The sequence below is a fragment of the Anser cygnoides genome, chromosome 6 (genome assembly GCF_040182565.1).
Source record: "Anser cygnoides isolate HZ-2024a breed goose chromosome 6, Taihu_goose_T2T_genome, whole genome shotgun sequence".
NCBI lineage: Eukaryota > Metazoa > Chordata > Aves > Anseriformes > Anatidae > Anser > Anser cygnoides.
The window spans coordinates 41848777-41862615 of NC_089878.1; the positions used below are offsets into that span (position 1 = coordinate 41848777).

The 13839-nt window shown below is 38.8% G+C and overlaps 1 protein-coding gene across 14 annotated transcripts in view; it reads right to left on the reverse strand.

Annotated features, from left to right (window-relative positions):
* CCDC148 (coiled-coil domain containing 148) overlaps nt 1-13839 on the reverse strand; it is a 68317-nt gene that overhangs the window by 9893 nt on the left and 44585 nt on the right. For 13 of the 14 annotated variants that reach the window (XM_066999094.1, XM_066999085.1, XM_066999084.1 and 10 more), the window contains 2 exons: nt 8340-8480; nt 1871-1989 (listed from right to left, as the gene is read on the reverse strand). In XM_066999094.1, coding sequence (XP_066855195.1) covers nt 1871-1989; nt 8340-8480 — 260 coding nt within the window. Of the gene's footprint in view, nt 1-1870; nt 1990-6014; nt 6056-8339; nt 8481-13839 lie in introns of all 14 variants that reach the window. The other variant, XM_066999090.1, reaches the window with a different exon arrangement.

Genomic DNA, 13839 nt, shown 5'->3' on the forward strand with positions numbered 1-13839 from the left:
AATTCAGGATGAGGGCAGAACATTTTTTAATATCTGATTGCACATATTAGAAATTCTACACGTTTATCCAGGCTACATCTTGTATTTGGAATAGTTGGTTAGCTCATGCATCTAAAAATCTTTTCCGTTCCCTGAAAAGCCACAAAACGTATCAGATCAGAATTGCTGTATTAGCCTGTCCCATCTTTTACAATGAGCTCTGCAAAGACCTGAAAATAATTTGTGGTCTGGAACAGGTTAAACATGTAAAAATTACAATTAGTTTCTACAGAACTGCAATTCTGCACTGTGAAATCATTATGCCAACGTGTCTACCTTAGTTCAGTACAATACATGCCTCATACCATACTAGTGGCCCTACAGAACCTAGTAACAGAAACATCTCTGTTCTTCTTTGATTAATGTTTGTGAAGGCTTTGAAGATGAAAAGCACTAAATTATTAAAAGAGAGCATTTTTCTTTAACTGTTTTATTTTGTACGGTATGCCAATTTATGAAAACATAAAACTAAGCACTTACTGATTTTTGATTTGTAATAGCCTGAAGATATGATTACTTCCTTCCTGCTCTCCTCAATGAACTACGCCAATTCCTTGTATTTTATTCTGATGTGTTTATTAGAGTAAGAAAAGAATATTCCTCAACTGTATAACATAGTGCAGTACATGAGTTTAAAGAAAAGTCATTTTCTCCTAATCAGTTCTGCTGTAAACTCAGTAATTCAAGTACTTGTGTTTCCTTTGCTACTAGCTATGATCATGCAGGTATGTTTCAGGAAAGGTATAGGTATATTTGTAGCATAAGGACATGTATATTTAAACTCAGCTGTCAGCAAGACATCACAACAAAAGATCAAAGTAGTGTTTCCCAACAAATAATTAAGACCAAGTTTAGTCTTCTCATACCAATGGAACTTTATCCCTATTTTAATTACATTTCTCCATGCAGTCTGGTGGGGCTCTTTCTGTAAAAAAGACAAACTTACGATTTGAGAGCAATTATAACCAGACTACATACAAAAGTCTTTTTATGGTACTTCTTCAGCAAGTCATTAAAGGCCATATTCTGCAACGACTGCTTGGCAAGGATTCAAATGTGAACAGGTTCAGCCTGTTCATCAAATGAGTGAACAGTAGCTACAACTAATGCACGTCTGCATTTTAATTTCACCCTTTGAAACATACTGGTTCTAAAGTATACAGAAGCCATCATGAAAACTTTCTCATTGGCATTCATTAAAATCCTAAATGAAGGTTGCTTGAGAGGAAGAGACCAAACAGTTCTATGGTACAGTACAGTATTAAATATCATATAAATAACTGAGGAGTGCTAATGTGAATAAGAGGCAATAACATTTACTAAGTCTAGGGTCTAAATACTCAAAAGAGAGTAATAATTTGATTGTCTCAAAATTTGGGGGCATAGTTTAAGACTCTCTAAAAGAATAAAAAATATATTTGAGGCTACAAGTGCTCAATGTACTCCTCTCACTTCCCTCTCAAACAAAATCAAACCTGACTACAAATAATTTTGCAAAAAAATAGTAAGGTAGAAGGTCTTACTACACAGCTACAATAGAAACAGCATGAAGGGAGCTGCTTTTAATGCGAGCCCTACTTCGTTTACAACAGTTTATTGCTTACATGATTCTAAAACTTTGGTTGATTTGAATTAATTCAAACTAACAAATAAATTACTTCCAGGATAGAACCATGATACAATCCCCATATATAGACTGGGGTAACTGCCAAACAGGAAGAAAAAAAATCACTTATTTGAATGTGTTTTAATTTAGAAGGTTGGGAGATTAAGACAAATTATATGGTAAAAAGCTCCTATTGATACTATATTCATATTTAATTTCTTTTACCGTTCTCTGTCTTTAATTGCTTGTTTAGCCATTAATTTTCTTAATCCCTTCATACGTTGTAGATCTTTCTCTTCCTGTTCTTGCCACTTGAGCTGTTTCTCAGCCCAGTACTTTTTGACCTGGAGATTGAACACATACAGTAAACAAAATAAGAATCATTCCTAAGCCAAGGTAGTGATATCAAATAAAGTTAGAAAAGTACTAAGTTAAAGAAAACCCAATTTGATTTTTTTTTTGAATGAAATTTGTACTTCAAAACAGGCTGTGCTAACAAAAGATATAATAGAATAAAAAGAGGGTACGGATTCCCCCCAACAAATATAGTAAAATTGGACCACAGACACTTTTGTTTGACCACTGCTTTCAGTTCTGCAAATGGAAGGGGCTACCGCTTTCATTTGTTCCTTTCCCTCCTACTATGCCATCAAAACCTTTAGCTACATTGCTTGAAGAAGCGAATGTTGCCTGAGTTAAAATAAAATGCCCCAGGTTAGCTCAAACAGCTGTACCCATGCTAGTCCCGTTCATTTTGGCTGAGGTGGAGAGCTTCCTGAGGAACAGAAGGAAGCCTATGAATGTAAGTATGCAGCTTTTCCAAAGCTGGGTGAGAAGGAAAGGCCTCAGCAAGAGGAAAAAAAAAAAAAAATCAGAGTAGGGAAGCTTATCTGTAAAGAGAAGGGTTTTTGGATGTAAAAAGAGGAATCGAGATTTGAAGTAAATATCACTCAAGTGAAAATATGAATTCTTCACTTGAATAAATTCCTCAGGATTCCTAAAACCAGTGCAATTCTTCAAAGACAGCTGGTGGAATCTGCAGCAAACTTACGATTACTGACTTGCTGTGACATATGTTACAAATGCTACCTTAAAAACACGAACGGCTGCAGTAGCACACTTCCCAAAGTTCTGAATGATGACTTGAGCTAACATCACAAGCCACTGACCAGCTTGGAAAGCTCCTAAAACAGTTTTTAGACACAGGAACAAGAATCACCTTCTCATCTTTGAAGTGCTGGCTTCAGAGTTTTTTTGTTTGTTTGTTTTTACAATTTTCAAGAACATTTGAATTCCACTGAAATTCAGCAGCATGACTCCAACACTGTGTTCCTAAGCTCGTGTTAGATGAACCTGCTCAGGTACTGGCAACAATGCTGGAGCTGTGCAGTTCAGGGTTTGTAGGGACCTTGGGAGGTCATCTAACCCACGCAGCACGATCGGCATCGATCACACCGCTCCCCTCTGGGTAACATCCCTGGAATACAAGTGTACTTATTTTGCTTCTACCATAATTATTACTATTAATCTTCACCAAGTCTCTCAACTGCCGTAGCTGGACTGCTAGCAGGATACTGCTCAAAGTAAGCATTAAGTTAGATGTGAGGTACAGTATCTATAACATGATACAACATTAGCAGCAACTGTAGTAAAGACATACTCTATCCCCTTTATTTTTCAGCTATATTTACAAGAAGAGGTTGTCTGTCCCCATCACAGAGGTGAGCCCCTCTCACCTCAGACCCTGGCAGAAGCACAGACCTCCAAATTCCCCTCCTGTATGAGCACCCTTCTACGCTGCTCACCGAGCCGAACGCAGCCCTTGTCTTCGCAGAAACCCCGGCAGCACAGCAAAACTTCCTGAGCATGCTACATGCAGACGAGTGCCCGTGGTTGGTATCAAGCAACGCTCTCAGTTACAAGTAGTTGCATTTACTAAAGCTGATGACTGCACGTAGCCACCTCTGTGAAGGCCAGGCAAGGCCCCTGCACGGGGGAGAGCACAAAGAGCCCTGGCTGCCCCAGCGCTCGGGTGCCATGGTGGGGGCACCTCCACCCCCTCCTGCCACACATCAGTAGTCACTGAAAAGCAAACCAGGCCTGCCTAATGCCCAGAATTATTAAAAAAAAAAAAAAAAAAGGAACAGAAAAAAAAATATATTTATGTTGTTCTGACCCCATTGTCTCAAAAAGGAACATTTTCATACGTAAAGAGAAGAGAAACAGTAATGATTAAAGGTTCGTTGTGCTTGGACTTATTTTCATACAGGCACTGGTGGAATGGGATGTGGCTTTTCAGATGGAAAAGAGACAGCTTACAGGGAATATGGTAAGAAGCCTACAAATTCACAAGTATCATGAAGATGCTGGATGGGGATCAATTCTGTCTCTTCCAGCATGAAAAGTCAGAGGCTTCAAATGAAATGAGCAAGAGCCAGATTCGGAGGAAATAAAAGACAGTTCTACAGGCAGTGCATGGAAGACTGGCGGAGCTCCTTGCTGACGGATGCAGAAAGCTCACAGGTGTTTCAGGAGAGACCAGGCAAATACCTGGAGAGCGAGCCCCTGCAGAAGGGCTCCTAAATCAACAAAGCACATCACCATCAGGAGGCATAGCCACAGACAGGGCAAATAACTGGGCAGGAAGGAAATTGTCACGTGTGTTTCCTCTATTGTTATGTGCGCTGCTGGAGACAGAACAGAGGGATTGTGTGGTCTTGAGGCTGGTGCCCGTGCCACCCCTCTCCACTTCCAGCACGCAGAACAGGCTGCAGGCACCAGCGCGAGACCTCAGCTGCTTACTGCAAACCCCAGTGCTGGGGGCACAGCTAGCTATCATGGCTCGGTGCAAATGGCGTGGTGCGGCACACTACCCCAGTGCTGACTGAGAAATCCCTTGGCTCCTTAGACCATTAAGACCATTTTTGGAAAGAATTTTGTATGATGAAAGAAGTATGATTTTCGTAAGAACAGTGGAATTATTTCAAAATACTATCATCTGTAATTCACTGACAAAAACAACATCATGTTTCTAAAATTTGAAGTGTAGCTGGAAAGATAGAGAATAGAAATTCTGTAAAACATGCAAATATTTAAGAAAATCAGAAATTTTAATAAACATGAAAATGTTAATTATAGGCTTAGTTAAAATTATACCTTAATAATCTGTTGATTTTAAAATTAGATACATAAAATTCCTTTAGAAAGGTTGCAAAGGCCTGAGACCTTATCTCACCTCCATATCCTCTGCATCTATAATACAGATACCTACTTAAAATAAAATTTCCTCAAGGGATCATCTCACATAGGAAAAGAATTGCATAAAATGGCAACAAAAATAACTTATGTATCATCTACTGATCTATACTGAATTTAAACCTCTCCTGAAGATGTCAGTTGGAAATTGGAACAGGGCTATTAAATACTATTTGGAATACTTATATTTATTAAATAAAACACTCTCTATTGCAATTATTCCTGTTTTGTATTCCACATTATCTGAAGAATTTCTCATAATCTCTAAATAGAGACCAATGGATATTTCTGAATTCCGTACTTAAACACATAGGAAAAAAATAATCTGATCTGCAATCTAATTGGGCAAACATAGCATCTGTATCTACGATTCATTGTCATTTTACTCATTCTCAGGTCTGGAAGTATTTCACACACCAACATACCCTGTCTACATTATGAAGTAGGCAGAGCGTGAGCACTTTTTACACAGATCATGGATATTTTACATATTCCTTTTGCTGTCACAGAACGCTCATTAGAGAAGCAGTCACAGTATTATGTTAGCAGCCCTTTTTAAGGATCTAAGATGTAATATACTCAAATGAAACATATGACTACTGACCCCAAACAGCTGCTGTTCCATCTGTGCAAAGGACTGTTCCATATAGACATTGTACGCAGGCAAGAGAAAATTGGAAAATTTGCCCAACTAAAATATTTACACATAAAATTAACATTGCTGGTGGTCAGGTCAACACGGCCTCACAAATCCTCTTCCCTGCCTTGTTGTTTTAGAGCTACCTTCCACTATAAACATTGCCTGAGTAAAGACAAATAAGCAGAACAAGCTGCAACAAAAAGTAGCAGCAAAGTTTCTCACAACCTAAGAAGTAAACTATCATTAAATATGGGCTGCCTTTCTCTCTGTAACTTCATGTCCAGCGCTGGTGGTGAAACCACAAAAGCTCACAATCATACCCTCCATCTGAGGCAACTTGCACATTATCCATCAAATACCAGTCAAAATTAGGTATTTGAGATGTCAAAGACATCTCAACCTAAAAACTCTTATATGGAACATGAATGCAGACAACAAATGCGGAAGTTCTCATAACTTCTGGTTTTTGCTTACCTTATAACTTTAAATCCAGAATCTAAGAACAGTGACAACACCTTAATCAAGAACAATTACAAGGAAACATATGTCAGTGTGGAAAGGTCATATATGCACTACAATTTTGTAACAACATACATTCTTAAATAATAAGGAAAAATAGAATAAGCTTAAGGATAAATAAAAGAAATTAAAATAAGGATAAAGACATGAGCTACCCGGTCAAAACTCATAGCTGACCCCGCTTTGTGCAGGAGGTTGGACTAGAGACCTCTTAAGGTCCCTTCTAATCTTAGTCTTTTATTCCTACAAAAAGTGAGCATTCTGTGTATTTTGAAGGAAAAGAGAAACATCCTTTGAAACTGACTTTTGGGCAATTAGTTGTCATTTTTCTATGTGATTTAGGATAGTTTGACGGGAGGACTGCACTCTGCCAAGAATGTATATTTAGTCTTTAAGATGAATTGTGGAAAAGGAATAAGATAGGTAACCAACACAAGCAGAAACTTCTTCAGTTAGAGGAGAAACTGGATAAATATAAAATGGGAATGTAGCGATGACCAAGAACGATGGACTTACAAATCAAATAAAATCGATTAGACGTTAAGCAGCTTCTCAAATTTCAGCCCTGGACACTTGCAACAGTGAGAATTAATGAGCTGACAGTCTACCTGGAAACAAGAAGGCTTCAGCAGCTTCAGCTTCTTTTCTCCAAGTATCAGTTTAATTCAGGTGCTTCTTTGCAGAACTATTGATACAACCGAATTCAACAGTTATGCAAAACTACTACCAGGAACGCAATAAGCAACAAGAGCTTCTGCTCTTGACCTGTTTGACAGGGCATGAAGACATGCTTATTTGCACAAAGCATGGGAAAGATATTGAAGTGCTATAAAAATAGATAGGGAAATGCCTAGAAGAGTAGATTTTTTTTTTTTTTTCTGCTAAGGCAGTCATTTTCAGCAGCCTGCAAGTCATCTATTTTGGTCTGCTATAATTTCTTTTCTGCTTTTAGTAAGCATTGTAAAGTAAATTGTTTTAGTAACAACTCAAGCAAATTGCCGTAAGAATAGATAGTCCTTGCAGGGAAGACAAACAACAACAAACCTATCACAGCAATAGATAAATCTACTGAAATGAGAATCCATCAGTTTCTGGGGAGTCTAATTGCCCATGTTAGTCCCATCAGTAAACATTTGCTCACATTAAGACATGTTACACAGAAACATGGCAAGTAAATAAAGACGAGAAGGCAGTCTAAAGAGAAAACATGGTAATATATATGAAGATTTCATTTTTCTCTCTCTTTGCCCAGGCTTTCTGCAGTGTGACATAAACTAATGTCACTAAAGCCTTCAACATGCATCATGAAAGTACCCTACTTAGAACAGTTTAGCCTTTTCTTTTTTTTCTGCTTTTAACTGGTATACTATGAGGACACAGTTTTTAGCAACCCTTCTTGCAACCATGCCAGCATTGAGTAATCCCATTAAACTATTCACTCATCAGCATTTGAAAAAAAAAAAAAAACTACAGAAAAAAGAATCCATAATATTCTCCTACTTATTTTTTCCAGAAATAATTTTGCAGTCCTAGCATATATTCCATAAGTGGACTCTAAGCAAGACAGATTTAAGTGTAAAAATAATTAGAAAAAAGGGTACAATTTTAATACTAAAAACTCCTGAATTTGTGCCATATCCTTAAAATAAAAAAGTCAGAGATACATAAGTGACAATTTGATTTTCTAAAAGCCTTATATTCACTATAGTGGATTTCTGAATTTCTGTTAAGACAAAGTTTAGACTTTTGCATCAACGCCATTTCCCAAGCAGTCACCATGTAAGTACTTAGAATAACGTTATATTGACTTCTGATATCGTGAAGTGGTTAATACTATCATTGTACTTCAGGCTCACTTTTAAGGTCCTTCTGCTGCAAAGTGCAGTGCGGTATCTTGCAGACAACATACTGTAAGGCTCATTTGCTGCATTGCAGCATACTTAACTGCAGCATTGGAAGCTTTCATAGTCCTTGCCACACTACTAAAAAGCACAGATCTGTAAGAATTAGCCTCTGTGCAAATTTTTTGCAACATCAAGATAGTCACAAACACTGTCCCTGTGTGTGCTTTTTTTTTTTTTTTAGGAACATAAAGTAACAGATGTGCAAGTACAGGCAGGCTTTAAGCTGAAATGGACAGAAGCAAGGCTCAAACCATTTGCTAATCTCTACACTAATACTAAATACATTACAAGAATACAAGGTAGTTAGATCAGTCAAAGATTTTAAAAGCAGGTGTACATATTAGCAAATGCAAAAATGCTTAAAAGTTTATCATACTTTTTCTTTCTCCAGAGCTCTGTGAATCATTTCCTGTTCTTTCCGTAGCCTTTCTTTCTCATCTTCCTTTTCTTTTCTTCTAGCAGCTATAGCAGCTTCTACTTTAGCTACCTCCTCCTGTTGCGCTCTCCATTGTAGAACCTGAAAGAAAAGGTTGACAAGACTATGTTTAGACAGTTGTGCAGTAGAATTTGTGCAATATTGTGATCCTGCAAAACTGAGACTGCTACGGAAACCCATGTGATCATTTTCTAAAACAAAATTTGCAATTTTATGAGCAATATAGAACCATTTAGTTAGCACTATCTTTTCATATATTAAAATCTAATTCACAATTGACTGGTGTATTATGCAATAAAACCACGTGCAAAGAGATTAAGTAAAATTGCTAAAAGAATCTCAGTAACATCAGATCTTAAATTCCCTTTTAGCACTTGGACTTTCAATAATATGTTAATTTCTTGATGAACCTGTCATTTTCTTTAAAAGAAGAGATCTAGAATCTATGTCACTGTGGCTGCTAAGGGCGGTAGGGTATCCTGTACTTCTATTTCCCAATGTAGATGTTACTACCAGTTACTGACAGGTACTGCCAGTACAAACTGAATGGGAACAGAGTTACTATTGTTCAAAGCAAAATGCAGCTAATCAGGTCATCGCCATCTCTAACTTAAATTATGGACACGCAATCATGATTAAGCTGCTGCAGTTTGAGAACTGACGAATTATCACCTGAGCCTCTGTAATTATCCTTGGAGTTGGGGTGGCTACGGTAAGCGCATTACTTGCTCACTGCAGTTCAGGTACTTTATCATGCATCAAGTAGGGAAAAGTGAAATCAATCATAAAAACAGCAAACCAGAAAAAAAAGATTGAAATGTGGATTCGGGACAAGTATTAACACTGTGGGTGTAAAGTAGCTGTTTAAAGAGGAAGAGAACTGAGGAGCAAGCTAACAAATCAGCTTCAGGACTAAAAAAGAGCAAAATGCACAAAGACTACCCATCATTTCCATCTCCAGCCCCACAACTTTTCCATCCATTTGCTCAGTTGAATAGCTACAGGCTGACAGACCCCTCAGAAAGGGAGCTCCATGTGACCATCACTGTTAGAAGCAAATAAAGCTTGCTTTCTCTGGCCAGCACAATAGTAAGAGTTCACAGAGCTGTCTCTTGCTGATCACTGTTTCCTTTTTACACTTTGCCCTGTATGCTTATGACTGGTCTTAATGTCTGACTAGAAAGTATACCCCTAGATTGCAACTCTGTTTTGGTACATCCAAGCATCTGTTTCAAAATCCCTTGTGTCTACAACCTGGCATTCTCTAAAAAGTAAAACCTCATTTGCACACTTTTTGTCACCTAGTTGGTAACGTGTTGTGGGAATAAAATTCTGGGGGTGATGTCCTTGCAGTCTGGTGACAGACAATGAGCTGTTTAGTTTGGAAGAGCCCATCCTGCCCCACGCTTCCCTAGAACTGCCTGTCACAGAAGCAACAAGCCAAATGAAAAACATGAAGACAATAAAGCAGGACACACAATTACACGTTAGCTTTTCCAAGCATGCACAGATATGTTTTCAGACAACTTGTATGAATGAAGACCAACCCTAACAGACCAGAGGCCATTCACATCCTTCAACTCTGGCATTTCCGTGGCAGCACTTAGCTTCCAACCAGAACGCTGCCGAAAGCAACGGATTCTAAGGAAAGAGCCTTCACCTTTTGTCAGCTTTCAAACTGCGCAAGGCGAATCTAGTATCCCTGGTACCCCCCCCATGATGTGGGGGTATAATCTTATGCCTGACAACTTGCTCTTCCACGGGAGTGGAGGCATGCACTGCTGCACATCTGCCCAGCCACTCCCAGACCCCTCACGAAGCGCACGGAGCAGCCTGTGGTGCTGCACAGCACCCATCTTAACAGGCTGCTGCACGCTACCGACGTTTGTCAGGGGATGGAGCGGACCCCTTAGCTCAACATGCCAAAATCCATTGTTGATATACCCGGACACTATATATTGGCTAAACAAGACACGTCCTCAGTAGCCGTTAATAGGTAGTGACTTACTTGCAGAGTTCTCAAGCATTTGTTCGCAGTCAGCAGGGATCCCCGACTTACCTCAGCCTTGTCACGAGCAGTTACATGCTTATCTGCTATGCGCCGGTTTCAATAGGATTAACAGCATCTCCTTTTGCTGGCTGGCCAGCTCTTTTTGCAATGGATTTCTCAAGTGTTAACAGACCTCCGTATTCCTCAAACAAATGAGCCCTTTCAGACATTTTTCGCCTGGTTTTCTATACTATTGTAAGCACTTTCATTCTGAAATATTTCATACAAATGAAGTATAAGCATCTTTACTGCGTTTCACTAGCTGTATGCGCAGACCATTAATTCTTCCATGCTTGTGGAAGATTTTTCAAATTCCAGTGAGTTTCTCAGCCAGTGGCATCTCTGAGCGATGCCATGTCTGCCTCACTTTGCCTAAATAACACTTCTCGTTCTCCGTAGTGTCCCAACAGCCTTAACATTGATATGGCTTTTCTTATAGGGCAGGCAAGGTAATAACATGAAAGGCCTCGGTGGTTGTAAAATTAAACTCTCTCTCAATTGAAAGATTCAAAGATAACTTGTTAAAGAGATATTCTGCCTGTAATTAATGCACGTGCATAGATTAACAGTCACTTTTGTCCTCCTTAATCTTTAGCAGTACAATGTAGTTTGCTACCATACCCAAATATAAATAGTAACTAGCACGTGTTCATGTTTTAATAAAAACTACTGAATTTGGGGGTGTTCCAAGCAACTTTCCTTTGCATTGTTGTTCCCCCAGAGTACATAGAACATTTTCCAGCTTCAGTTCCATTCCCAAAGTTAGGGATTATAATTCAGGTGAGCGTCTTAAACTTTTAAACTAGTTACAAAAATGGAAGAAAAGTAACTCTCAGTGCTAGCCTGTTAATATCTGTGTTTCACCTTCTGAAATCTCACTTCTCTCCCTGTGGCTAGGAAAATGTAGACAACTCAGTAGAAAAAAAAGCACAAGACCTTGAAAACCCAAATCTCTCTATTTCCCTCCCCTCTACTTTATTTGGGCAACACTACTTATTATTTTATGGGGCACTAGGATAGAAACAGTGATAAGCTGTGTCAACAAGCATTAATAGTACTTCATGAAAAATGTAGTGGGGTGGTTTGCAAGGAGGGAACAGAAATGTGTGCACATGGAAACTGCAGCTGGGTAGGGATGCCTGAAAATATGCAAAATTGATCAATCAGGAAACATAAATGGGGAAAACTGCATATTTTGAGAGTGTGTAGTAACATAGGCAGTCAGCATAGAAATATTTTTTTTTTTAAGCTATTCTTACAAAATTCTTTTGAACTGAAATTCAAAATCGTACACTAAGGAAAGAAAAAATTAAAATATTACTTCTGTATTCCTTAGCACAGATGTTATTCTTCATAAGTGATCTTTCTCCTCAGAATTTTGAAAATGCTATCTTAGCAGAATCTTATATCTTGGGTATATAAGTAAAAAAAAAAATTAATGAAAGACATATTTAGTAGAGCTTCTTTGGTGGTGGTAAAATTAAAGAAAAAAGGCAAATCTTAAAAAATAGTCCTTTAGCCTGTCAGAGACGTAAGTATGTTAAGTTTCTGTAAGATCTGGGGAGCACACTGGACACTTGTGGGATGCACAGAGTGCTCCCCCCCCCAAAGTAAGTCTCCGTTACTGAGAAATACTGTATAAATTGGCCCTTAGACTTAAGTACTGTAATATAAATAGCTCTAAGCATCTGCATTAAATATTTTTTTCCATAAACCAGAACTAAATATGACTGATCCTACTTGAATATATACTGCATATGAATCGTCTACCTAAATTTCCTCAAAACAGGTTATTGAAAAAAGTACTGGGCAAAAATTTTTCCTTAGTTGTATATAGCTTCAACACCCTACTCCACCCCCCAGTAATATCGCACTTTTGGTCATCCAAAATACATTAATGAATTCAAGTAGTATGTTCCAAATAGTTTCTAAATTATTTAAAATTACTTTATTAATAAAGACTGTCGTATCACAAATACTGTGAGCCCTCAGCTGAACGTGGATCTCCCACATCCTAATTCTTTATTCTGCACAAAGAAATATGAAACCATGCCTAAAGTTAAAATTATTCCAGGTTGCAGAAAAAAATAAAAACCAGATTAGCTGATATAGGAAGGAACCTCTCAAAACCATCTAGCCCACCTCCTTGCTCAAGCAGGGTCAGCTACGGCAGGCTGCCCACAATCATGCTGAATCAGAGTTTGAGCATCTCCAAGAACTGAGACTGGACTACCCAGTCTCTCTGGAAACCTGCACCAGTGTTCAACCACCCTCTCTCAGCACAAAAGTGTTTTCTTCTGCTCAGATGGATGTAGTTTCAGGTGTTCTGGTTTGTGCCTTTTGCCTCTCGTCCTGGAAACAGGCACCACTGAGAAGAGCCTGGCTCCACACTCTTCGCACCCTCCCTTCAGGTGGATGAGGTACGTGGATAAGATCCGCTCTGAATATCCTCTTCTTCAGGCCGAACAGTCTCAGCTCTCTCAGCCTCTCCTCATATGAGAAATACTCCAATCACCCCACTGCAGCTGCTCCAGTAGGAAAGAAAGAACAAAACACTTTTTGATTCAAGGACCCGTATCCAGCCATCACAAAAATTAAATGAGCATCCTCATTTTTAGACTTGTTTGAACCACCGTCTTCTCATCCCTTGACACCATAGCTGTTCCGCTTGAAACCACTCTTTCAGCGTTAAAAACATTCACTTGGGAATGTCTTCTCTGTTGCCCACTGTCTTTTCTTTAATATTAGAGAATTGCCCTGGTGTAAGAGGAACACAGTTTCTCTGTAGTTCAGTCTTTACATTGCTTTCCAGCACCAGTTCCCACACTCAGTTCTGAAAGACTCAAGTCTTTCTCTCCTGTCACGAGGCCATTATTTCCTAAGTTTGTTCAAAAGTTGAAACATGAAACAGACAAGTGGATGCTCTAAGATTTATGCTAGTCCCTCTGAACTAAGTGGCGTGAGAAAGGATTGTGTGTTTAGCTATGTTTAGCATAACGGAAGTGTATTTTGTTGAGGAATATGCAAAACAAAGATTACTGTGGTGTAGTTCAGAGTAGGGGCACTACCAAAAAAGCAGGAAAGGAAGCAGGTAAGACAATCCAACACACTTTCTTGGGAGAGTGATGTCTAAGCACTGAAGAGAACCGTGGAAGGGAAGGAACAGCCACGTACTAGGGATAAGACTTATTCAGACATTTATTGCAGGGTTTTCTACAGTTCTGACTAATAACAAATTCAGCCCTAGATGAGGTCTAAACAAATTGCTCAGCATGGCAAAAATGAAAAATGGATAAATGACCTAAACCTCTCTTATATAGCATTTTTTGTTTACCAGATGGATCCCACAGAGGAAGCCAGTGGGTTTTGGGTCTAAATCATGCAGAGGGA